Here is a 27783-nt window from a genome sequence, read left to right on the forward strand (position 1 = left end):
CAGTTACATACGGCAATTAGCATGTTTATATTTTGAAAATGCCTGGTGTTACGTTGAGGAAGTTAAGGGAGCCTTGGAGAGTACTTTAAGCATTTTTAAAAGAGAGAGAAATCTTCCGATTTCAACACTTTCTTGCATATGTACAGAAGAATTATTATTATTATTATAAATACAAAACAGTGTAAAATATCGGTCTGAATGTATTTATAAATAATAATGTTCATAATGCATTCCTCAGTTGATATACAATTTCAATAATGTGAACAGAAAAAACAGTACTTTTTAGGATAATTAGTGAATATTACCAAAACATGTTTCCTATGCTTAAAATTAAGAGATCTATGCAGCACTATAAGGATGAATGGTGATAAAATGAAGTGCAAGGACAATAACACATATAATTACATGGACAATACAACACAGGTGGTGCAGGTCAGGCGCCAGTTCCTCGTTGGTCTGCAATATTGCAGTTACCGGGACTTACAACCTGCCATCAAGGTTGGCATTTGGATGCCTTCAACGAAGGCCACCCCTTACACAGTAGTGTAATTGGTGATAGAACCAGGACCACTTACAGGTGTACAAATGATGAGCTCATATAATTAAACAGCCCGATTTGCCCACACTTAAAATTATGCCAAGATCCTCTTATTCCCCAATTCTTCAAGTGTGATATGCCCTTAATTCTAAGAATTTTGAATCCTAGTGTACAAATGATGAGCCCCCTCAGATTTATTTGCCTACACTTATAAAAGGCACTTCTGTGAGATTGTTGTCCATAAATTTGTTAAAAATATGCCCCTCTTGATATTTTTTTTACCCACACCTAAAACTAAGCTAAGATACACCCACACACACACCCACACACACACATATTTACTTCTGGTTTAAGTTTAATTGGATACCTGGTTCAATTTGTTTATCTAATATTAAAACAATGTAATTCTTCTAGAATTGTTCTGTGACTCTCTCATTTCTTACATCATAAACATATGATTTTTCCCCTATGAGAATAACACTACATATGGTGTCATCGGGGAGTGTTTCGTGGAATTCACAGATAATCTTAATGTTTGTCCTGTCATTCACCACAACTTGTTTCCTTTTTGAAGTGTTGATGACAAACATGGGTCTCTGTGCTTTGAATTCATCTGGTGTGTAATACATGTCAGTATTGCCAGTAGTGACCCTTTTGTATGCTGTAAATGCTTCATATAATTTAAGGAAATCATCCTTGGAAATGTCTAAATTATAATTTTCTCTAGGGAATACCTCATTTCTGCCATTTTTAAGATATATGTTCTTGATGTTGCAGTTATCAAATCTACTTGAATTTTTTCCTGATTATTGTGTCTTCCAGTCTGAAACAGCACCACCACAAAATCCGGCATGTCATATTGTATACTGGAGAATGAATTTGTAGCATCAAACTCATAATAAGTACCAGATGCGGGCTTCTGTACACATTGATATGTATAAAATTGTAAAGGAATCTGTGGATTTTTTATTATATCTGCTTTGTATTTAAGAGCATAACTGGCTTCATATTCAACAACTGGGATTCTTAGCTCCATAGTCTGAATAATGCATTTGCCCTCATCAGGAAGGGTATTAGGCAGAGCTTCCCCTGTAGAGTTTAATATGCTGTACCTCATCAAAGCATTATTATCATTGGCAGCTCTTCTAAATGTGATTCTTAAACCACCCTTCCACATAATATCTTTGTAATCTGAGAAGAATCCTGGCAACAGGCGCATAGGAAACAGCACTGTGTGGCTCTTAGATATAATTTTATCACCAGCCTCAAATCCACCTATTTTGTAGTAAGAAGCCTCGGTTTTGGATAATTTTAGTGTGGCCAAAGCTGTGGAGGTAATGCCGGGATAATCCACTCTGTTTATAACAACACCATGCTTTCTGATCTCAATTTCAGAGAACAGATGCGGCACAAAATTGTCCACCAATCTTATAATTGAATTTGCCGGATAATCTGTTCCATCGAGCTTTACAACATCAAATTTGATGTATAGATCTGCTCTGTGGGGGTGTATAAAGCCATCCCCTACATCAAGATCAATCTCAATTTCTGTGTTGGGTTGATTTAAATTTGCAAATGTCCTCCTGTTTGGGGGGAATGATTGTAGCTCATAACTCTCAATATTTTCCATTTTTTTTGTATGTATTTTTATTTAAATATTAATCTCTATGATTGCAGTTGTTGTGGCTCCAGCAAATTCAACTAATTCTTCTTTTTCATTAGTGACCATCAATTCAATGTAATCTATTCTGTTATGGCACACTGGAAAATATAACGTTGGGGATGGAGTGTAGATGATTGGCTCCATAAATTCAGAATTAGGTTTGAATGTTGCAATGATGCCAGTTTGTTTGTGAGTGCCTATACCATTTGATTTGGTGATCATACCCTCAGCCACATTACAGTGAATATTTAGAGTCTCTATGGCTAAGAATTTAGGCATATTAATAGCAGTGTGTTTGATGGCCGGTTCAAGTTTTGTGTTGTTCTCAAAGCCTAACAGCTCTCCTATAGTACCCAGATCCACTGTTTCTGTAGCAGATACAATCTCTACTCTGTGAGTGACAGAATTTTGACTTAACACTACACCTCTGGGTAATTGAGCATTTAGAGTGGACAGATTATACTGCCCTGGAGTGATGACAATTTTTTGATCCCCTACTGCAATTGTATTGTTGTGGTGTGTAATATTAGGGATCAAGTACATGCCATAAAATGCTCTGAGAGCTATTGTTTTGGGATACACTATGTCATCATGTAATTTGAGTTTCAATATTGAATTTTGGCTGGTGAGATGGAATACCCCCATGATGTTTTAAATACCACAGGGCCTTTTGAAAATTTTCAATTGATGGTTTATTTATTTGAGACATATATCTAAGAACAGATAAACACAAATGTCCGCAATTAACATCTTTGAAATTTTGAACACGGGCATTATTGTAATAAAGATTAGCTGAATTTAGATATTTTATTAAATTTTCAGGTGAAACACCTCCAAATGAATCAAACACAAATGCCTCATTTTTTAAATATTTAAGATAACAGATCCAGTGAGTGCCCTGATTTTTGTACTTATCCAAATTAACAATGCCACACTCTTTGTTGAGTGGTTGCTCTGGCAAAGAATCAGACATGTACACACCTCTAAAATTTTTGATGCCCAGTGGCTTGATTAAAGCTTCAATATCTTGGTTTGTAAGCGGCTCTTGTTTTTTTTAAACTTATTCATGGCTCTCTTAACACCTTTGCCTTTTTTCTCCATGGCCAGGTTATGGCGCTTCAATTCATCTAATTCTGCCCTATTTTTCTTGGCATCTATTACTGTTTTTGCTATGGCAGCTGATCCCCCAGCCAAGCTCCCAACAGCCCCAAGTGCTGCTAAGATGGCAGGGATAGTAAATATAAAACCCCACACATGTGATTTTTTTCTTGATTGCTGTAATTTTTTTAATTGGGGGGTACTAAGCAACAATTTCATACCATGTCCCTTTGCAATACAAGAATTTTTTTCTTGCGCTGCTTTTTGGTCAAAAGGCTATCAATAGGCCCAAGAGATTTGAGACCTGCATAAGGTATTTGATACATAACACCCTTGGCCTTCATTGTAGGTTTATTATATACATATTCACAACCCCCACCCCAGTTTTTGTTTGGTGCTCATAGCTATGGTGGTTCCCAATGCTGCTATTTTTTCACTTAAAGAAGCATCTTTGCTTACAAATCTACCAAATACAGCCTCTTCTAATTTCTTGTCTGCAACATGTCTCTTGTCAAGATCAGAATGTGTGTTGTATGCTATGTCATGGTCTCTACAAGCAGCATCTAGAGGATTAACACCAGGATCACCCCTGTTTAATCTATGATCCAATTTTGTGCCTGGACCACAATACTGATAGCCTGGAATATGTAGTTCAAATGGCAGCTTGTTTATAATGTCATTAACCAGGCCCCGACCCTCAGAAATATTCCAAAATTTAGGTGGAAGAGTATTAATAATTTTTATGAGATATCCAATCCCCTTAGTGTCATTCACTATAAAATTAGATAATTTGGTGCTTATCATGTCCATAATTCCAACCTTTTCATTGTAAAAATTGTGGTTCCCAGCATTTTCCTCCCCAGCTATCACCAATAACCTATCTACAAGTTTCCTGACATCATCAACCCACACAAATTCTTTAGGCAGGGTGTTGTATTGTTTGATTCCACTGCCAGTCTTGATCTGTGACCATATGGGCTTGATTAAATTATTGTATTTTGCCCCACTGCTAGACTTGACTCTTTTTTGTGTGGGATCATTGTTCTGGTATAGAGCATCTGATTTTATTAATATTTCTTTGTAATATTCATAATCTTGATCTGTATAGCTGCCAGGCCTTTTCCTAGTCATCAGTTCCCACAACCCAGGTGTGCCGGGATATTTAACAAAACCACCTCTTTGTCCAAGATGAGATTCTGAATAAACAATGAGATCATCTCCCATAAATGTTACTCTGAAATTGCCAATTCTATGTATGATGCTACCATCACGCTCTGTGTCAGCATATAAGCCAAAGACCTCATCTTTGTTGTCTTTAGGTGTGCTTAAATATTTTTGAGCAAGAAGACCCAATTCAATAGGATCTAGAGTAGCTTAAATTCTTCGAGGAGCAACAGGACTAGGTGTATGAATACTGGAAAGTGGGGTGATTGGATAATCTAATATGTTCCTTGCAGCTACAGGTACAAGCTCTGTGATCAAATTTTGATTTTGCTCTGTAACAGTTTTGATATTTTTACCTAATTCACTAATAGCATCAATGATAGGTTGTTCTGTTTGTTTGTGTTGTTCATAAATTCCTCGGTTCTGTGATTTCCATCCCTTAAATCTTTTTACAAGATAATCTCTTAATTTAAGATCATCAATGATTGGCCTTTTCATGGTTATTTATATATGTTTCAATGTCTAGAAAATTGTTGATTTTATTTCTGTATTTGCCACTACTGGGTTTTCTTGTCATATCAATTGTGACAAACCCATAACTGTCCTGGTTCCAGCACCTACTGCAAAACTTGGAAAAATCATTGTAGCTCAAGTCCCCACCTACATATTCATCATGTATGTGTTTGAGGTTGGTATGATCTTGATGAAACACACATATAAAATTGCTGTTGTCTCGGATCAGCTGCTTCGGAATTTTAGAAAAAGTCTGTGCCAGGTAGAAACAATCAATGTTTTTGTGCCGCCCCTGTGTAAAAAAATTTCTAACCTTGTTTTGATTATCCAATATAATGTCATCAAACACAACAACAGAATTATCGAGACATTCATGGAGTGGCTTAACATCTGGTTCAAAAGTGGCAATATCCAATCCATCATATAGCTTCATCAGCTGCTGATATTTTAATTGTTCCAAGCTCTTAGAGAAAACATACAAGTGCCTGTTTTTCCAGTCTAACCAGTTGGGTGCCAATAAAAAATTATCAATCATTAGTGTAGTTTTACCACAAGCAGATGGCCCAACAATAAGACACCTAATATTATCAGGCAGCAAGTTGCCATTTCTCTTATTCTGTTGTTCAGGTTCTGGCAGCCTTTTTATAACATCCCAGGTGCTCATATTATTATTTCGTTTTCATCGATCCAGCTGTGTTCTGGAAGTCCTAGCCATTTGACAAATAACTTGTTGCTTTTTCTGCGGATGATTTTTTCTATCAGATATGTGTCAGGCTGTTTAGTTTTGCTGAGCTCTTCTTCATAAAACCTGCCTTTGACAATTTCTCCTCGATGATCCTTTATTATATATGTGTTAAGGGTCCCGGGTTTAACTTGAACCACTGTAAATAATTCAGTGCTCCAGTTTCTTGTAAAGCCTCTTTTGAATAAGTGCTTATATTTGCTGATTCTTACTTGATCACCCACCCTGTATTTGGCCTTTCTTGTTGTTGGCTGGTATTTAGGATAATAAACAGTGCTGATCAATTTTTGCTCATCAGATGGAGTTACTTCAGAGTGTGTCATGTTGATTGTGGAATGGACCGAGTTGTTATATTTATGTAGAAGTTCTGGAAGAATATTAATCCATTTATAATTACCTTGGAGGGTAAATTGTTTATACATAAGATTTTTTAGGGTTCTGTTGAATCTCTCTACAATTGAGGCCTTGAGATCACTGTAACTCGAATAATGTTGTATTGCCTGGCTTTTAATAAATTGTTGAAACACTGAATTATAAAATTCTTTGCCATTATCTGTTTGCAAATAGCGCGGTGATCTTCCACTCTGATTGATGATTGTTCTGATGGCTTCTGTAACACATGATCCAGTCTTGGATTTGAGTGGCACAGCCCAGGCAAATTTTGAAAATGTATCTATTACAGTGAGTAGATACTTGTAGCCCTTGTTGATTTTGTCTAAGTTTTTCAACTGTCCACTTTCCATTTCAATCAAGTCGCTCTGCCATAAATCATCTATGCCTTTTGTGACTACTGTCAGTCTCTTAAAATTATGTCTGGCTTGTCTGTGTAGTTCATCAACAATAATTTCTCTAGACATAATATGAAAACAAGAATATTGCAACTATGGGGTGTTCAGCAGCTGATACTGCAGGATTTTCTAAATATAATTTGTCCCCTATTTGTATTTTAAATTCCAGAGATCCATCATCTTCAACATATGCTGTTTCTAATGTTTTGGGATCTGTAAAATCCTCTAACTCTACACTGGTGATTTTTGGTTTGTTGGCAGCATTTGTTATTGATAGGGTGGGGTAGTGGTGTGCCTGTGGTTGAAGCCAATATTTGATCTTGATTGGTCTCAATGTGCCCCCAACAAAAAACTGGTAATAAAATTGTGCAGGGGACAGCATATATATTTTGCCACCTGGTGTAAATGGTGAATCATATTCTTTGTTGGGGATGCTGTACAATTCAAGAATTACTGTATGTTTTGGATTCTCGATTATGCCTGTTATTTCTTTTTCTGCTGTAAGCAATCTGCTTGTTACAGATTCAAGATGCTCATTGATGGTCCTAACAACATCATCATGGCCTGGCTTGATTTTTATGTCCACAATAAGTTTCTTGTATTGTTGCACAATCTCTTGAAGCTGGATGGCAAAAACAGACAGAGCATTTGCTTGATTGGATTCCATGGTTCCTAGCTGTTACAGATATTACAGATATTAGCTACAATTTGTTGCAAATTTTCAACAACTGCCAATTTTGAATTTTGAGCAGTAAGATCATGGACCTGTCTTCTGATATCCTCAAACAGGGCATGCAGTTCATTAATATGTTGATTGGTTGGTAGAGTGGCCACTGTCTGAGTGAGATGTTTGATCTCTGCTTGGATATTCTTGATATCTTCTGATTTCAATATCCTATTCACTGCCCTCTTAATATTTTTAAGTTCCTGTGATGTAGGAAGATTTGATACTGTATTTTGCAAAGATTCAAGTGCCAATTTTACATTGTTTAATTCAGAAGCATCAGCCACATTTTGCATAGCATTTTGGAGCAGGGCTATATCTGCCTGAGTGGGTGTGGATTGTTGTAAAATTTCAAGTTTTGTTTGAATATCATCAATCAAATGATGAAAATGAGATAGTTCAGATTCAGTGTTGAGGTTTTCAAGCTTTGTGATTTGGTGCTGGACACTAACAAGAGCATCTACAATACCGGGCAGGCGAGATTCTAGAGTTTCTTGTACATTTGCCAAATCACTTTGCACTGCTGCTATTGTACCTTCAAGATGGGTTATGGTACTTTGAATTTTTCCAAAATCTTCATATGTTTCAAGTTGCAGCTTAATATTTGCTACACTCCGAGTTATTGCACTCAAAGCATCAGAAGATGGCAAATTGTTCATAAAATTTTCAAGTGTCTCAATTTTTTCTTTAACCTCGGCTATGGCATTGTGCAGAGGATCCAGATTAGGTATTTGGAGTGAATGAATCTGTTCTTTCAGAGTGGAAATCACTAGATCAAAATCTTCTTGTGATTTTATGCTTTTGACAATTGTTTGGAGCTGTGCCTGGACATTATTTATTTGTTCTTCCAATTGTTGTTTCAATTGCTCAGAATTGGTGGCCTGGGTCTTAAATTTGGCTTGAAGAGCTGCTACAGCTTCTTCTAAACTTTGAAAATTATCTAATGTTGCCAGATCAGTATATTTTTGAAGCAACAATTTGAGTTCAGAATCAATTTTAAGAAGAGGGTCCATGCATTGTGATTGTAAATTTGTAATTTCTAATTGAAGACTGGCATTGAGTGTGGTTCGTAAAGCTTGTAAATCACTTCTTAATTTCTTGACTCTGACATCAAGCATCAGAATCTCATCACTGTGATCTTCATGCCTTGTATGGCCAAATATATCATTAGGCATTTTTGTTTTAGTGGTTATTTATTATAGAGTATCTGATTCTTAATTCTATAAAAAAGGGTATAAGCTTGTCATATGATCCCGGGACCTCAATATATAAGCAGTCACCAGCAGAAACAGTATAAACAGTGCCAGAAATCATGTTTGAGTGCTTAATTCTATAAATATTTCTCCCTATTGAAATCTTGACATTGCCCTCAGGGGTTGTAATAAATTGTAATTGCCCACCTACAGGTAATTGGTAATGATTTAAATTATTGTTAAATATGTACAATGTTTTGCCCGTTTCATCATCAACATCTGTAAGTATGCTGTTCAGATGAATAATTAAGAAACCACTCAGTTTAGATATCATATCAGAAGAGGGTTGTGGTGTCGGCAGGTCCATAATACCTTGTTTCTTGAACCCAAATAAGTTCATAGGCATGTTTATTTATTTCAAATCATGCTCTGTAATTGGGCATTGATTGCCATTTTTCAAATCACAATGACCCCATGGTAGAGTATGTATGCCACATGATAAAATGCATCTCTTATCATCATGTGGGTCCAGAGCCACTTTTCTTACAATATTGCTAGTCAATAAGTGATCCACACTCTGAATTCTGGATTCTGATGTTTTGATTGTGCTACATGATTTGAGACAATTTTTATAATCTTCACATTGGAGCTCTTTTTCAACAGTTACTCTGCCAATGCCCTTGGCTTTTTTGGCAACTACATGTTTCAAAACTGTACATCTTGGCTCTTAACCCAGCAAATGCAACAATAACATCACCAAGTGTCTCATCTTTTAACTTGCCAGGCACCTTTTCGTTGTGGTGTTGAATCTCTGTATGTTCACTGGTATCAAAATATTCAAGCAATGCAGGCTGTGCCATATCTTTATAAACATCTTCTGTTTTAATATCAAGAACAAAACTATCTGTATCCATGTACATCAATTTTACACAATCACCATAAAAAGGTTTCAACACATCATAATACAATTTTAACATGTGTAATTTGGCCAATTCCAATATTACAGCCCCTACATAAATAGGTTTATCAAACTTAATTTTTGTTTTTTGATGTTGAAAAGTGCCATATTTTCATCATAAATTCTTCTATAATTGAAATTAGGCTTTGCAACCAATTTTTTGCTCAGGCTGGGGTCAGTAATTATTTTAACATCGGTATGTTTTCTGACATTTTCAATAGTTTTGCCATATACAGAATTGACCATCAATTTAAACAAGGCCTTATCAAATTGGCTCATTGCAGATGTTCGAAGCTCTGTATTTGTATTAATATATGGCTTCAACCATTTTAAGTGCCTGAACCTCAAAACTTTTCCAATTTTGGTCACTTGAACACCATGATTCATCAGGAACTGGAGGTTTTTGTAATATATGACATAACCCTGTTTCGGCTCTAGAGTCATCATCAATTTCTTCTGTTTAGAGCCAGGTGAACACTTAACCTCAGGAATTGGGGGCAGATCAGAAAATGTCTTGTGTAAATTATCAGGAATTGTCAGATCAACCTCTAAGAAGAGGCCATAGTTACTGTCATCAAAATCTTTAAGCTCTTCAATATTGAAATTTTCAACCCACTCAAGCCCTGCATATGGCAGTTTATCCATCATGGCATAACCATACAGGCTGTTTGCATCTACATACAGTATATAATTTGATGGCAGTGCTGGATCATAATCAGGAATATATTTGTTATTTGCTCTGGCATATCTCTGAGAACATTGCACCATGCCTCCTCTTATACATTGTTCCATAAACAGATACATATCTTGATCTTGGATCAGATCCAATTGCATTTTAGTGTTTAAGAGGGAGGTGGAGTTTAGCGAAGGTCGCCGTGGAAAGTGCTTAAATTTAACATGGGCTTTTTTGCATTTTGTTGAATATAACGTTTTAGGACAAAAATTTGCCGGAAAACACGCAGTAGATGTGAACTTACTTTATGAAACTTTGAGTACATGACACATTTATGCAATTTCAGTCCGATAAATGTGCACAAATTCCATTATTGTTTTTCAATTTCCCATACGGAAATACGTAAATAAGCACAGAATGGTTATAGGATTTGTGGGTAGCACCAACGAAAATGGCCATTATGATGCATACTAACGTAATGCTCAATCCTTTTATGACTAAGCTAGGGAGGGCTTTTCTTTTAAAAATCACTTGCACAGCCCAAAATGATTGTTTAAAAATGTCATGTATTATCGACGGCGAAAGATACGGCCGCTTCAGAGAAATTTCATTCATCATAGTTCGACACTTGGCCACTAGATGCCTCTGTTGCAAAATTGCCCCAGGCTGACGGTGAGGGCTAGTACGCGCGGGTGTTTGAATCCTCTGCACAGCTGGGTTCCGTCCCCTCGTCAGAAGGTCCCGTAGCTGTCACAGCTTGATTTATTGCCTCTTCCCAGGCAAGAAACCAAGAAAGCAGGAAGGCCATGAGTTTGTGTATGTTTGATTGTAGAGAAGCAGAGCATATTTACCATGAATTGGAACCAGTGACACAGTAACTTTATCTCGATCTTACCGCGAAGGACGTATTTAGGGGGGTCCAGGTGTCCCAACGTCCCCCCGAAAGACTTACCAAGTACAAAAAAATTAAATAATGAGATCATAAAACTTCAATTAAGTAATGAAAATAAGGTGGTTGTTTTATCGCAAATTGTTTATTTCCGCAAAAATATTGGAAAGTAATACGACTTTGAATGACAGTACCAAAGAAGATTTATGCAAGAATTATTACTACTTATAATAACATGCAAAATATTACCAGGAATTTTACTTTCGTCAACTGATTCTAACATCATTTTTTCATACTCAATAAATATTATATTCTTTATCTATTTGACATTAATTTCCTTGCCAGGGCAGTTTCTATTTTTTACAAATTTTGCCGACCTTAACTACACGTAAGCTAGATAATGAATACGTGATGTTATACTGTATCACTGTTGTTATACCGCCTTCTTAAGTATTCATCTTATAAAAATATATTAATTAATTTAATATAATTATACTTATTTTAATTTAACATTATTAATATTATTATTTTGAGACATTACGTTAGGACGCCGCTCCGAAATATATATCTAGATACGTGCCTCGTGTTCGATTTGAATAAAATGTAGAAAAGGCGGGGAGGGTGGTGACGCTTCTTCTTTTTACATTTCGATAGTTTTACTTCACATGTAGTACTTTGTGAGTCAACGGTGGGACGCGCGCAGGTTCGAGTCTCGTGGATGAGCGTGACAACTTTTCTCCTGATATTTCGGCCAGTCAAACTCGCGGGCCGCATGTGAGCCCCAGCATTCGTTAATGCGGCCCGCCTTGGCCCCACTTAACACTTCATGCTTGAAATTATCTATACATTTGTAGTTATCCCGTTTTCTCTTTTCTCGTGATACAAGACCAGACTCATCCAAACTTCAACACATTGACCAATTTTCCCTACAAAGGTATACATTCCCTTATAGAGTAGGTGTTGTGTCAACTAAGCAAGCTGATTGACAGGTTACTTCTGAAGTACGAAAATATCTTGCCAGCTGGGGGAGGGCAGCGTGCATACTTTCTGTCGCCTATGAGTCTGTTTCTTGATTTTTAAGGATTTACCTGGAAGAAAAGTCAGTTTCTGTAAAAGTTTCAGAGAACCATATCGCTGCCCAAACTTCGTGGGAGTAAGAAAAGGACTATAGAAGAGGAATGCAGATTTTTCAAGTGAAATGCTTACTTTTGTTGTGAAGTGAATACTGAAAAGCGTAGAAATTTTGTACCCTGATAAAGTAAATTCATTCAGAAATATTTCTTTATCACGAAATAAATTTGCCATAATCTGTGGCGGAGTGGTTAGCACAACCCGTCGCGACACCAGAGGTTGCGGGTTCGAATCCTGGCCTGAGCATGGGTTTTCTTTGTATGTGTCCCTTCATCAATTTCATCATATCATTACTCATCCTCATCGTCGCCATTAGCCAAACGTTGCAGAAAAGAAACGCTAATAAAAAAATCAGAGGAGAGGATTTATTACTTAGTCAACGAACAATTGAAAGCGAAAATTGTTCGTGTTGTTGCCTTTTCGCTCACAATATGCGATATTACGGACGTCTGTGAGCTAGCTCGGTTTGCTCCCTTCACTCGTGGATGCGATTCTTATCTCGATATGACAGTAAAACTACTTGAATGATTCCTCCCCGTGACACAAGAGCTGATATTTTGAAGGAAGTGGAGGCCATTTTGCAAAGTTACAGTCTTCCGTTATATTAAAACTTTTTAATAAAGTTATAATTTGTCCAAAGTAAAAATACTACGTGATGAAGTTGGAAACAGCTTTCAAGACTTCATAGGGTGCGAAGGGCAATAATCTTGTTCTGCTCTGCTCCCTTTTCTTTAAGATGGTGCGTGTGAAAGTCTTGACTTCGAATGGAACTTATTTAATTGCAGTGCAACTCGTATTGAAAAATAAATATTGCGAGGTGGGCTATCCTTGATTTTTGTTATATCTCCAATAGCAGTACCCTCGAATAAGCTATTTTGCTGTAGAAATTTTATTAATTTTGGTTGCACTTGCCTTGGTGAAAAGTTGTTTTCCATAATGAAGATTAATGAAACAGCCGAATGATCAAGAATGACTGACAAAACATTTGTTGTCTGCATTAAGAGTTTCATGCTAACAAAAAACTTATTGCAGACTTATGAGAAGCTTGTTAAAAAAAAAAAAAAAAAGTGAAATCTGTGCGAAACGAAACTTTAATTGCACACAAACAGTTACAATTGTAACCAATTTATACTCGAAACTAACATGTAAAATACTATAACCATGAAAAAATATGGGTGGAGGTCTATATAATTTACATATCGATGCTGCAATAATAATCACTGGAATCCCCCCCCCCTCGGCCCCATTGGGTCGAACCACTTAGTTCTGGATTTTAAGGTGTTGGGGTTCTAGATATGTGGCCCGGATAGTTTTGACATTATCGTTATGCGGCCCTACTCACGAATTGAGTTTGACATTGCTGGTCTATAGTACCTGTTGAGGAGATATATGCGTGTGTGTGTGTGTGTCATAGAACATCACTACTTCCAAACAAACTTGATGTGGCTCTTACAGAAACATCTGTTTTGGAGTGCAACAATGACGAAAAGTTTACACTGGCCTCCCCGATGGTGCAGTGGTAGCGTCGTAGCCTTGTTATCAAGAGGTTCCAGGTTCGATACCCGGTGGAGGCACATAGTGGTTCGGATTCAACTTTAAACTGTAGGTCCAGTCCCGCTTAGCCTTACTGTGCATAAAGTGGGCTTAAAACACTAAATCAATCAACCAACAAAACGGTTTACCGTTTCTTTGCAAATCTTCAATTAATGTAAAATTTAGTATAAAAACATAATTTTTGCTGACTTTCTAACTTGAGATTTAAAGACAAATTATTACTTCGAATTCTTCATTAAAAATAACAAAAGTGATATAAAATATTGGATAAAATTCTTGCCTTCGCTGAGAATCAAATTAGAGATGTACAGGTTAGGAAAGTGGAGGGAGGATTTCCTGGCGTCTTCCCCTTCAATGTGAACGGTGCCTCCTTCGTTCTACATTGCATTCAAAATTTCTTCTTAGTTTCAGATATATTTTGCATCCCCTATAGCATAATGGTAAAGGTGACCCTTGTAATTTAAAATATCCTGAGTTTGGTATCCGGTGGACGCCTAATAGTTAGTTCAATCCCACTATAAATATAGATCCAGTCCCGATTAGTCTATCTGTATATAAAGTAGACTTAAAACAGAAACTCAAGATACTCAAACGATTATCATAGGGTTGGCGGCGATTGGTGCAGTTAGAGAGCCCCCTCTGCTCAATCAAAATTATGAAACATAAACTTTTCAGTCAGTAAAACCATCGTGGTACGAACATTAAAATTTTTGTTTCAATTACATATTCGACGTTGATCTTGTCCAGCAGATTACCAATTGTGATAACTTTTCTCTTCTTTAAAAACTACACAAGGAAACAAGTTGAAAACGTAAATTGGACAAGGTTTCTTCTCTAGAACTGATTTTTAAAAGACCATGTCTTAGAGAAGCTCTGAAGGATATTCTATTCTTAAAACGCCAATCAGAATAAGGGATCAGCACTTATGTATATTTTCTCCCGCAGGCACGTGACCGGGGGGGGGGGGGGGGAGGGTGAAGCTGAAGACCGTTCCGAAATCCTACAAATATGTAATTAAAATAGGGTATAGCGGTGATTAATTTTACTTACATTAAACATCCTGTACAATAACTTGTAATATACTGAGAAATTCATTTTCAGGGGTTCTATTCCCCACTTTTTCGCCCTTAGATGGCAGCTGCTGATAAGGGATGAGCCTTCCCCCCGAAATAAAATTCTGGCTACGGCCCTGCTGTTCTGCATCGTGACTGTATGGTCCGATGCATCATGGTTTGAGCTCCGTCTACGGGACGCGCGCAGGTTCGAGTCTCTTAGGGGAAACGTATCAACTTTTCTCCTGAGATTTCGGCCTGTGTATAGGGCCGGTTGCCACCCACCATCGTGAGGAGATTGGGAAGCTATGAATGAGTCACGGAAACCTACAACAAAGATTAGGGGTTCGTCGTGCTGACCGCACATAACTGGTTGGACTGGAAGTGAGGCCTACAGTCGGTAGGTGGGCTCTGGCCCTCAGGGGCTGTAGCACCACGGGTTTACTTACGTATATTGGCGTAACCAAGTGTGGGTCCACAGAGGCTCGGCCTCTCCTCGAAATTCTGTCACTTTATTTTGGCCAATTCACTGGGATTTTTTTAAGAGTACTTTGTAACACGTATAGTGCTGATCTTGAAGATCATACTATAATTAGTTGGACTGAAATTTCACTTGGCAAGCAATCAATTAACATTGGGAAAAATCACAATAGGAGAGAGCAACTAATGTGATGCAGGAACTGGTCATATGTTTCCACAGGGGATTCCCATCATCACTGAGAGTTTGTCCCCACCCTTGGCCGATTAGCCGGCCCCGTGGCGGAGTATTTATCTCATTTCGCTACGACGCCAGTGGTCCCGGGTTCGAATCCGGTCTGGGCATACGTGTCCTTCGTGAGCGTCTCTTCATCGATTACATCATATCATCATTAGCCAAGAGTGGCAGAAAGGCGAAGTAAAATAAACAAAATCAATCAATCTTGGCCGATTAAAGCTGCTGTGAACTCCAACGATGAGAACTGTGCAAAGGGACTTAATTCAGATCATAACAAAGAAAACTACTTCATCAAAGTGTATGTTCAATATTATACTATTGTTTCCTGACATCTTTGTTACTACTGTACATTTTGTTACATTGTTTTGTCCGTCTTTCTCCTTTTCAGTTTTTCCATATGTTATTACGCATGTCCACGTTTCCCCTTTTTAAATTCCAGGTAGTTTCGCTCCTGCCCATCTCTAATAGGGACTCGATTCGTTAATAGTTGAAATAATAATTGTTACTAATTCTTGCCTTATTATTATTATTATATTGATTTTGTATAAAAAAACACCCCCTTCAAAGGAAAATACTTTCTTTCAACTGATATTCTCTACCGCCTTCTTTACTCTCAATTGATAAAATTCCAACCTCAACAAGAAAATTCAACATAATTATAGTAGCCACTGTAATCAACCAAATTTATTCAATCAAAACTTTAGTCATGAATGTTCTGTCTCTGGAGCCTGCCACTCGTCTCGCTCCATGCAAGAGTCAGCCAGCAAGCAGAGAAATGCGAATTGCTTTGCCAGTGGAGAAATTTTAGCCTCCGAAACCAGAATTAAAAGAAACAGGTGGGTGTCCTTTTCCTGGAAACCTCGCTGCGGGAGTCACGCGGAGGGGAGGGGGTGGTGAAGGAAGGAAGGTTCTCTGGCCTCAGGCTTAGGACAGCCGAAAAGAATTCCTAGTCCTCTGATATGTCGCTAGGTGTTTCTGTATCGCATCGGGCCAGGAAACTACTTTCATGCCAACCTCCAGCCCACTCTTAAAAACATTGCAGACCATGCTAGGCCCGGCGCACTGTAAAAATATATTGGATCTAGTTCATAATTTTGCATGGAAGATTTTCTGAATGCCTGCAGTATATCAGCTAAGAGGGTCACATCAAGTTTTAAATAAGCCTTGTGATAATCACAAATGTCTTGCATTTTAAATTGTTACACATCAATTGGGCATGGTGATAATCATCATCAGTGATTCCAGATGCTCTGAGTTTGCTGTAAAACTCTTGTTGTGGTGGCAGAGAACACTCATCAAATTTAGAAAAATCTGTAACATAATCATATGGATATACACCCTTCCGCCTAATTAATTTCAGGTCCTGATTTGGAAACAAAGCACATGTGATTTTGAATTGATCATCAGATAATTGAGTGGCCAGTGTAGCCAGGCTAGCCGATAAAATTCTGTAAGAATCAAGAAATCTTATGTGAATAGGAACACCATTAACTTTAATTATTTCTCTAATGGCAATATATTTTTCATCATTTTCAGCTAAAATATTTAAATTCTGCTTGTCAAACCCCTCGTACCTGATCAAATGATGAAAATCATAATTGGATGCTCCATGGCAAAATATGGGGATAAATTTTGGTCTCTTGATCTTAATATTACAGCTATTACACAGGGCCATTAAGAATTTACTATCTGTATGAGAATGGTGTTTCACCTTGATATTTGTATCTGAAAATTCAGAATCACATACCGGGCATTTTTCTGCATTGTTGAAATCTTCAATCTGTTTCTCTGTTAAAGGCAACATGGGTTTTGATTTTAATAAAATATTAGATGCTATGTCATGGCACTCATTTTCTATTCTATCTGCAAATTCTTTGATGGCATCTGCTCCCATGTATAAATTTTCTTTACTAACAACACCATCCTGTACAACCACATAATAAAAGCTGGAAGGTTTATGTAGCTGCTATGGTGTAATTGAAGATTCTTCAGGATCTGGATTGCAGAATGCAAGAGGTTTGAGGTTTGATTCAAAATCACAGAAAATATATGCTGGGTGTTCCAACAAGGCTTCAAACTTTTTGAATTTTGCATTTTCACTTGGCATTGGCATCACCATATGAACAGGTTTATGGTTGCCACAGTATTTCAGATGCTCAATTAACTTGTTTTTAGCAATTTCTGCATTTTCTTCCCGAACCCCATTCACCATTTTTCTACCATCAAAAACAGTTGAACATCTTCTGCACAACTTAAATATTCTATTAAATTTGTCTAGTTGTGTTCTCACCAAAGCTTCAAGACTGTGTATGAGAGTGTAATGATATGTGCCTTCCCCTTCAATTAAGAGCAGATCAATCGGAATAGCAGATTCATCATCAAGTGTACTGATTCTGAGAGGATCTATCAAGCAATTGTCACGGCCAGTGGAACAAGTAAATACATTAATAGATAATTGTTTGCCATTGATGTGCCTGGCCTTTTTTTCAAATTTATCAATATTCTGAACAGACATTGGATATTCTAAACCCTCCATTGCTTCATCAAAATCATTTTCATGCTGTTTATAATAACTTATTCTCTCAGGATGCCTTGAAACTGGATACAAAGCAGCTAAAATACACCACAAAAAGCATTTCTGGTCATTATTTTTATATTAACCACGGCTGTTTTGTTTTTGATATTGGCAGGTAATGGCACATAAGTGGAACCTTGTAATGGGTTGAATTCAGAAATATTAACATATAACTTGTGTGAAGATCCGCATAGGCTCCATCCAGACTCTTTTGCTGCAAATTCAGAGTGTTTAATATTCAATTGATCTATCAAACTGCTTATTATTTTGTCTGAATTTGCATTTGAATATACCGGTACAGTTTCTGTTATGTGGGGCTGTGCAAATTTTTTGCCATTTGGCTTCTTATATTGTGTAAACAATTTGAGGGACAGCTTATAAGACCCATTTTGTGCATTTAGAATTGCCTGCACATCTGGATTTATACTCTTCAAAAAATTCTTAATGTCACATCTTGGTTCTGATACAAACCGGTGATCCCTTAATTGGCCGTTAAAACTGCTATGGATGGGTTCATAGCGTGGCTGCTTTGCCGGTCCAGCATTAACAGGTGTTTCATGCTTCCTTTTCAGACCAGATGTAGAAGGTTGTGGGGGCAATGTTGATGACTGTACAGAACAAGAACCCACATGTCTATTGAAATATGCCTTGCTAAATATTTTATTGCATTTAGAACATATTTTAGTGGGAGTTCTGAATTTGCCTGGGTTACAATTCTTTTGGTGTCTGGCCCAATTGGGGCTGGATATATTCTTTTTACACTGATTGCAATATTTTTGATTTGGCATTTTTGTTGTTGGTTTATTATATAAGATTTCCTGGGGTTCAATTCAAAATTTTGTACTTAATATATATATATATATTGTTCAGCTGTGTGCTTTGTTTATTTCTTGTGTATATTTAATATGTTAATATTGTTAATTTTTATTCTCAGTTTATTATATAAAATTTTTTGGGTTTTAAACCAAAACTCTATGCTTATTATGATAGGTTGTAAAGCTAATAGCCCACAAGTGGAAAAAGAGAATAAATATTGATCTACACTGACCTTCCGCAAATGCCTGCACAGACATGCATGTCTAGAAAGGCAATGACCTAGCGCTGAGTGTTATGTATTGATTTTTGTATAACAGGCTGGGACAGATATAAGCCTAACTCTAAATATGAGTGGATTACAACAAACAAGCTGGATGCAACAAATATCAGATATTTTATTGTTCAATATACCAGAAATATATTTAATATGAATAATAAGAATTAAACCAAACAGGCCTGTAAGTATGAGAAGCACTGTAACAACACATCTGTTCTCCTCAGCCACTCTCACAATACTGGCTGATGCAATTTTGTTTGCACGCAAAGCTTCAATACTCGGAAATTTTTGTAAGCACTGACGCAGAGGAGAATCACTTGAAACATGCAAAGCAAAAATTCAATACTACTGTGTCGGGAATTGTGCACATTAATCACTTTGATCTAAACAAACACTAACACAGAGGAGAATCACTTGAAACATGCAAAGCAAAAATTCAATACTACCGTGTCGGGAATTGTGCATATTAATCACTTTGATCTAAACAAACACTAACACAGAGGAGAATCACTTGAAACATGCAAACATATGATGTAAGAAATGAGAGAGTCACAGAACAATTCTAGAAGAATTACATTGTTTTAATATTAGATAAACAAATTGAACCTGGTATCCAATTAAACTTAAACCAGAAGTAAATATGTGTGTGTGTGGGTGTGGGTGTGGGTGTATCTTAGCTTAGTTTTAGGTGTGGGTAAAAAAAATATCAAGAGGGGCATATTTTTAACAAATTTATGGACAACAATCTCACAGAAGTGCCTTTTATAAGTGTAGGCAAATAAATCTGAGGGGGCTCATCATTTGTACACTAGGATTCAAAATTCTTAGAATTAAGAGCATATCACACTTGAAGAATTGGGGAATAAGAGGATCTTGGCATAATTTTAAGTGTGGGCAAATCGGGCTGTTTAATTATATGAGCTCATCATTTGTACACTTGTAAGTGGTCCTGGTTCTATCACCAATTACACTACTTTACACACCTTCAGTTTTTAAAATCTGTAAGATAGGTGAACCAAAGTTGGCCATAGTTTCCAAGGTGGCCCACTTCACGAAAATCATATTAATATTTAACAAAGTTAACAAATGGCACTACATCAATGAACCCAGTTGCCCTCTGGTGCACTATGCAGAAAACACTGTCTCGGGCTGCCAGCAGCCATTTTATGTAAGTTATTGTGTGAGGGATGGAGCAGATTAGTTGTCGTTGTTATTTTAATGTTAGTAAGAAATGTGTGCGTGTACGTTCTTGAAATTCACGAATGTTAATAATTTATACATATCTTGGAAGCTCGTTTAATTCTGATCACATAGTTACATTGTAATTTATTTTTTTCTTTTGTCAAAGGAACAATACCTTTTTTTGTTGAAAAACTTAATCCAGAGGCGAGGTCCTAAGTGGCCCACGGCGGGCCACCTTGGTAACAGGTTGCACTCACCTCTGCAATTTTTACTTTTTCCACATTAAAGTACGTCTTATTATTAAAGATTAACTAATAATGTTAAATTTGCACAGACATTCATGAATCACTAAATGCTATTAATATGTTGGGTTTATATGTTAAATACTTCAGTGATAAATTTTTTGCGGAAGTGTTTCCTTTATTTATTTCGTAATGCGTCGTTACTGTACATAATGCATGTCACCAAGCCAGGGGTGCCCATCCCCCACTAGGCCAATGGCGCATCCCCCCCAAAATCATGTCATACGTCCCCCCAAAATCGTCATGCGCCCCTCCACGCCCTCCAAATCACATCATTCGCGCCTTCAAACCATATCGTAATCCGCAGAAAGTATTTAATTACGACAGCGTGTCTACCGAAAGTAACTATTTTCGTTGCTTTACTGAACACTATACTTGATCTGCCCCTCCTCCCTAAATAGGGGGACCACCCCTAAAATCGTTCATCATAATGGAAAATATCGCTTGCTTTGTAATGCAGCTATAGTATAAAAACTTCACATTCATCTCATTAAAGCGCCAAACACGCATCCTAGCAAGACAATATTGCGAGGAAGAACATTATACACCCATTTCTTTGCAGACTTTCAAAAATATTAATTTAATAGGATGCCAATACTTTCTTAGTCTTTTCCATCTTCTCCTTTGGCAAGTTCGGGGTCGAAAACGTGTGGATACCATATCGCTAAATACAGTCTCCAAAATTTAATATTCCAACTCTCTCTCCTCCACTACAGAAACATTTAACACTTTATCAAGAGCTTTCTATCTTTCCCTTTAAATTTAATACTCAATCAATTATAGCCGGCTCCTGTGGCGGAGTGGTTAGCACACCAAGTAGATTTTTCTAATATTATTATTATTATTATTCAGCAAGAGGGCAATTTTTTAAAGTATTTTATTCTCTCAAATTAAATATATTTTCTGGATTTTTTTAGTTTTGAAAATATAAAGTGTTAATTTACATTAATTTATATACTTCCTGAATGCAAATATATTCAATATTTGTATATTATGTACATTACAGAGTGTTTATTAATACATGAACTTACTAGTTCAGTAAACTTCTTATACGTAAATACGTGCATAGAATATTCCCCTAGTGACATTTGTTGTCAACTCTTACTACCCATAAGACATAGCGTTGAGATTTTCTTACCAGGATTTTTGGCAGGTATGTTAGGTAGACAAATGTGGCTAACTTTCCATGAGAAAATTACTGGTTCCTGCAGGCGAATCATGCTATATCGTGAGTGTCATGTAATCTGGCCACGTGATAATCATCATAGATGATAACTTTGGACACATTCTTTGTCACAAACTCTCCATCGAATTCAGCATTTGCAAGCCCTAAAACCACCTCCACATCTGTAATGAAAACACTGAAGAAATACATTGATTTGATTATAGAATATTAATTATCGTGCTCTATAACCTGTAAATTTCATAATATAGGTATAATTAAATGGCAATACTAACATTTTCAAGAAGGATGTAGATATAGTTAGTCAGCATCACAGTAAAATGTTTTGCACCACTACTACAAAAACTCGGAAGACAAAATTTAATTTGAAAGAAAAAATAATCTACTACGGTACCTCATTAAAGAAAACTAACGATCTCAGTAGTGTTTCTCAACAGCTGGACCATTAGAGGTTGTCCAGATTTTTTTTCTAACCAACGGAATTAAAATAAAATTAATAAGAGAGCCATCAATCAGGTTTCTGAGTAATTTATAATCAACAATTTCCCAATTAATATTAATTGTAATTTTTTGGTGTTAAAAATGCAACATGCAACTGAAAACCTGCACTTACAAAAAATATTTAATGATATTGCCCTGTCGAAACTAAAATATTTCATAATATCCCGTGATTGATAGCTAATATAAACCTACTTTTATATATAATAGAACTATTTCTCTTTATGAATATGCAATAACTCATATATTAATATTTAATTTAAAGGGTACATATTAATTAATACATAAAGTTAAACATTTAAATATATTCGCTAGTGAAATTGATGGGATCTTGGTTTCGAATTTAAAAAATAATATACCACACTGCTACCTCACGAAGTTTGAAAACCACTGGTGTAAAGATAAAGTGTTAAGTCTTAATTACAAAGAATTCAATGCATTTGTTGAACTAAACGTTCAAGATTCAATCTCTGTTAACAGATCGTAATGGGAATTTTGACAAATCACATGTTCTCGTTGGCGAATGTTTTATCATATGCTCATTAGTGCTCATAAGGAATCATGGCTTCTCTATTTACAGTGACATGTTTTACATGTTACAATATGTAAGAGAACATGTGCCCCAAATGAAGATATTTCAGCAAGATAATGATCTTGTATCAAGCGAGCGGAAAATATTCTACAACATAATTAATAATTGGATTCAGATACTTATGCACAACATTATTTACAATTACATGGTAAAAACAAAGAAAGCAAATATAAATCTAGTGTTACTTGTATACGCAGTGGCCTGTCGTAAGTACATATCTGTCATTAATCAGTGATCCTGTGCAGTCCGGGTCATCTTTGATTCGGACAACAATGATCCAAGGATACTTGTTTGGCGAAGTAGAAAAACCTCCAACAACGGAAGGCGCCCTTGTCAGTATCCCGCATGCTGGAAAAAATCAAAGTGGAAGTCTGTTGACCATCCGAATGCTGACAAATTTATAAGGGCGAGATCTGCATGTTTGATTTGATTGGATTTGGTTTATTTTACTTCGCTTTTCTGCCACTTTTGGCTAATAAGGATGAGTGTTGATGAAATGAACGTAATGAAGTGACATTCACAAAGAATACTAATGCCCAGGCTAGGATTCCAACCCGGCACCCTTGGCATTATAGTGCGCTCTGATAAACACTCCGGACGGAGGTTAGTGGAATCAACGTGTGACAGAGAAGATGGATACATGAAATACTTTTGTAGGAGAGTCAGGCGATTGATAAAACTTGATTAGTAGATGTAACAACAACAGTAACTATTATTATCAAAGTTATAATTGGTATTTTACAATAATATGTATTACAGACTAGCAGGGACATTTCTGTAGTAAACTGTTTGTTTTACAAAATAATGAAAACAAATAATTTTATTCCACAGAGCATCATCATCATACGGCATAAAACTGTGAGCAATGTTTGGTAGGGTAAAAAAACTAAACTGAATTTTCAATGTAGTATGTCAGAATTATATGTTAGTATCTGCTACTGTTCAGTCGTTGCTCCCATAGAACATAACTAGAGAGATGCTTCTGAAACTATTGTCATTTGTCACTGATTTTACGTATATTGGTTAGCAGTGTATTGTGTATTCCATGTTCTTGGAAGATGCTATTGAAATTTAGTGCGAATTGGATGATGAAGTAAGAATAATGATTGAACGATGCTTTAATGATGTTTCGGATCTCAGGTTTAGTACCTCATTACCCTGATAATTTTGTCATGGGTCCATCATAGTAACTTGACATTTTGGTTTTCGCTTCAAAACTAGAGTAATGTTCGACGACGCTACTTTGTGATCTTATCCGAGGAACGTCAATGTTTTGTGTATGTGTAATTGGTAATATTTAACAGCACACATCTACTCTAGAAAAACTTGTATATTTATTCTCCTGTACGTATTTTGTCTCTAATCGTGTCCTCTACTTTAATTTCAGTTTAATATATAATACAATATCTGTGTTCGGAAAGCTACTTTTAAAAAGTAAATGAGTTACAGCTATAGTTTCTTGATTCAAAACTAACTATAACTTACTTTTACAGATACTTTCTACTGGAAATTTCGAGAACTTACAACCTTTGTACCGAAATATTCGTATGCAAATGTTTTGGAAGATATGAATGCATATTGATTGATTCATTGAGTTGGTGTTTTAAGTCCACATTATGCACATATAGACTAATCGGGACTGAACCTACAGTTTAAAGTGGGATCCGAACAACTATGTGCCTCCACCGGGTATCAAATCCGGGACTCCTTCAATACAAGGCGGCGATGCCACCAGTACGCCATCTAGGAGGCCCATTAATATCTATTCTCTGTACTAGGAATTTGTGGAGCCAGTGAACGAATACAAGTCTCTGCGGACGTAGTGACTCGAGAGGCTCGACCAATGAAGCCGTGGGAGGGGAAGTGAGTGCAGCTACCAGCCATTTGCAGCAGCCCACTGCTTTGCTCCGCCAACTCGCTTTCTCTCCTTTTCTTCCAACTTGCTCCACAGATGCCAGGGACAGAGTAGTACCAAGGAAGAGCCACGTAATTCTGCAATACATTCTGTCCCTTATACCTTTCAATGAATCACAGGAGGGACACTGATACTGTTTATGAACATTATAATCATTTAAAACCCTCCGAATTATATTAGCGCCCCTGGTTAATAAAATTGTTGTATGCTAATAAGTTTCTTTACACGCTTATAATCCAAAAGATACATTAAGTATAAATTGTTTGAATACAGAAAGTGGTGCATTATAGTTATCCGTGTTAAGTTATTACTCAATGTCTTTATTTTGTACGTTCAAAATGTGTGTGTGTATGATTGACGTGCTCTGTCAATATAGAAAATTTACATTAAAGGTAGTAATTCTTGAAAGTACAGTAAAAGTATATTAATTACCATCTTATGTAGTTGTGATAACGGCGAAGAAAATTTGTTTTTATAGTTGGTACTAACATTGCATTGTTGAAAAAGAAATTCCATATTTAAGTTGGTATTCCTATTACAAAAAATATAACTAATAAGTTTCTTACCACAGCTGGTATTATAAATGTTTAACTCCGAAGAAATCTGAAATGAATTTAATTTTTTTTAAAATAGAACAAGTAGATAAAAGGTACTCATACAAGTGTTACAAAATTAATACATTTTATAATAATGAGATGCTTAGGTGAAATAATTTGATTGTATGATTTGGTTGATTTTATTTTATTTTCCTGTCACTTATGGCTAATCGCAAAGATGGGTGAGAATATAATGGAATTGATGAAGCGATACTCATATCTAGGGAGAGATTCCCATGTAGTCGTAGCGCGCTGTATTAAGCACTCCGTCACGGAGGGCGGCAAATAAATTTGAGTGTAATGCGTACAAGTGATAGTTAATAAGGCATGATAATAAATGTATTACTCATGAGTGACATTAAGCAGGTTTCAGGTGGACATAGTTCTCTTCGAACTATGTCAATGCCAATGATGGATAAGGTGATGTCTGGTGAAGAAGTTGTCCACAGCTTGTTTTAAGTTTTCTTTTCATTTCTGAAACTCATATTGGGTCAAATAAAGTGGACGAACATAGTGATGGAAAATTTGCACGTAATACTCATGGATCCCACTGTACATACACACAACTTTGTCGGGTTCAGCACCCTCCCCCCCACACACACTCCCCAACAAGCTTCTGGTCATCAGTGTCCCTAATTTTCACTTATGAAATGTAGCAACCCTAATCATACCAAACGTTGAACTTCCCCCGTCTTAAGTGAACTATATGTACGCCCCTAACCCATTGCCTTTCAATGGAACCATTACGAACCAGAAACATGCGTGACTGTATGCTACCTCAATATTACGCAAATTTGTCTGATTCGCTGGTATGTTCAAGCATCTGTAAAGAATGAAATGTTTCATTTCAGATTACACCTCCATAATATAGGTATTTATGCTAACATTAAAATGGAAAAATATTTGCATTATTAACGTGAAAAACATATTTCAAATATTTTCTGTTAAGATCACTAGGGACTTAGTTAATGTATAATATATTGCTGAAAACAAGCCACATTAAAACAGCTTTCACACCAAGCACATTGTTCAGAAACTGTCTCTGGGCTTGTAAATATGTCAAAAACTTGTCCCCGAAAAAGTGCAAGGACCGGTGTAAGTTGTGGGAAGAAAGTATAGCAAAACATGATACATACCGTTGAAGATGAAATACACGCCACAAGAACTATAAACACATCTGTATCCTTTAAAGCCATCTCAATAAATGTTCCTTCCGAAGTAAACTTTAAAATTATATTAGAAGAAACACATTTACAATTCATGGAAAGGCTAACTGGTCACGTGTTTTGTACTGAGGCAGATTTCGCGGATATAAGCTGTCCTTGCGTAAAACATGTACAACCGTGAAGTATGAGACCTCACAATTGACTATTGTTCTTTGTGTTTACGTACGTGCTTTCAAGAGATCAATTATGCAATTCACATTTCAACCATATATCTATCATTTGATGAGGTTTCGACGCAGATGATAAAATTTGAGTATAAAATACTGTCTTTTAAAACATTAATGGAAAAATATAGCACATTGTACCATAGTTTTTACAAAACGAAATACATAATTTCAATGTAGATGCATATTTAGTAGTTTTAATATCTTAAGTCCTTCATTTTCATAAACGTTACTAAACGATAGGGAAATAATGACTGGAAATCTTATTTGACTTGTGCAAGTGTGTGTTTCATAGCCGACTTAGGATTACTTGATTCTTCATATGTTTATTAACATATCCATGAGAATAATGACGTAAACCAAGGGACGTAAACAATGAAGTGGGATATGAGATGTGAAGTTGAGACATTTTCAATGGTTATAAATATTTACTTGTAAAGTTAATTATTTATAACTACTTACTCTTGATCGAATATGTAACAATAGTACTAACAGAGAACTATCATTAAAGGAGTAACTATCAGTGATATTAATATCTTAATTGATTTATCAACAGTGATATTGGAATCGTTTTCTACTCAAGGTACATTTATTAGGTAGGCCATTCCCAAGGTTCCGAGATTTTTTTCCCATTATCCTGTGAGCTCTATAACGTCATGAAGGGACAGAATAGAAAATACTTCGTTAGCGTATGCGTAAGCTTGTAATAAATGGGTCGAGATTAGTGCTATACACACTTTTTCTTGAAAGCAGGTGCAATGAGTACAAATCACTCTGTTTGTGCTATTGCCACGTGCAACAATAATAGAAGAAATTTGCCTGGAATAAAGAACCATCGCTTCCCAAAAAATAAGTTGCTCCAGCAGGATTGATTCAATTTGTTCCTCTAAACTTCGGACTTACTGCCACACTCGCCTTCCCCATCATCACGTGCGCAACTTAAAAAAAAAATTACACAATGGTAACTCTTCTTCTTCTTCTTCTTCTTCTCCCTTATGCCCACTTAGGCGTCGGGTCCTTTCAGCCACTTCTTGAAAGAAGTTCTATCCTGTGCCAGTCTTT

General features: G+C 36.4%; 1 protein-coding gene across 4 annotated transcripts in view; it reads right to left on the reverse strand.

Annotated features, from left to right (window-relative positions):
* Positions 1-26662, reverse strand: part of LOC146003584 (coagulation factor IX-like) — a 96671-nt gene extending 70009 nt beyond the window's left edge. For 2 of the 4 annotated variants that reach the window (XM_083141887.1, XM_083141888.1), the window contains exons 1-4: positions 26468-26662; positions 25302-25338; positions 23006-23168; positions 21686-21908 (exon numbers count right to left, since the gene is read on the reverse strand). In XM_083141887.1, coding sequence (XP_082998013.1) covers positions 21764-21908; positions 23006-23168; positions 25302-25338; positions 26468-26593 — 471 coding nt within the window. In that variant the 5' untranslated portion in view covers positions 26594-26662 and the 3' untranslated portion in view covers positions 21686-21763. Of the gene's footprint in view, positions 1-21685; positions 23169-25301; positions 25339-26467 lie in introns of all 4 variants that reach the window. The other 2 variants (XM_083141889.1, XR_014443835.1) reach the window with 2 other exon arrangements.
* Positions 26663-27783: the final 1121 nt, after the last annotated feature.

Source organism: Lepisma saccharinum, chromosome 20, assembly GCF_977018435.1.
Source record: "Lepisma saccharinum chromosome 20, izLepSacc3.1, whole genome shotgun sequence".
Taxonomy (NCBI): Eukaryota; Metazoa; Arthropoda; class Insecta; order Zygentoma; family Lepismatidae; genus Lepisma; species Lepisma saccharinum.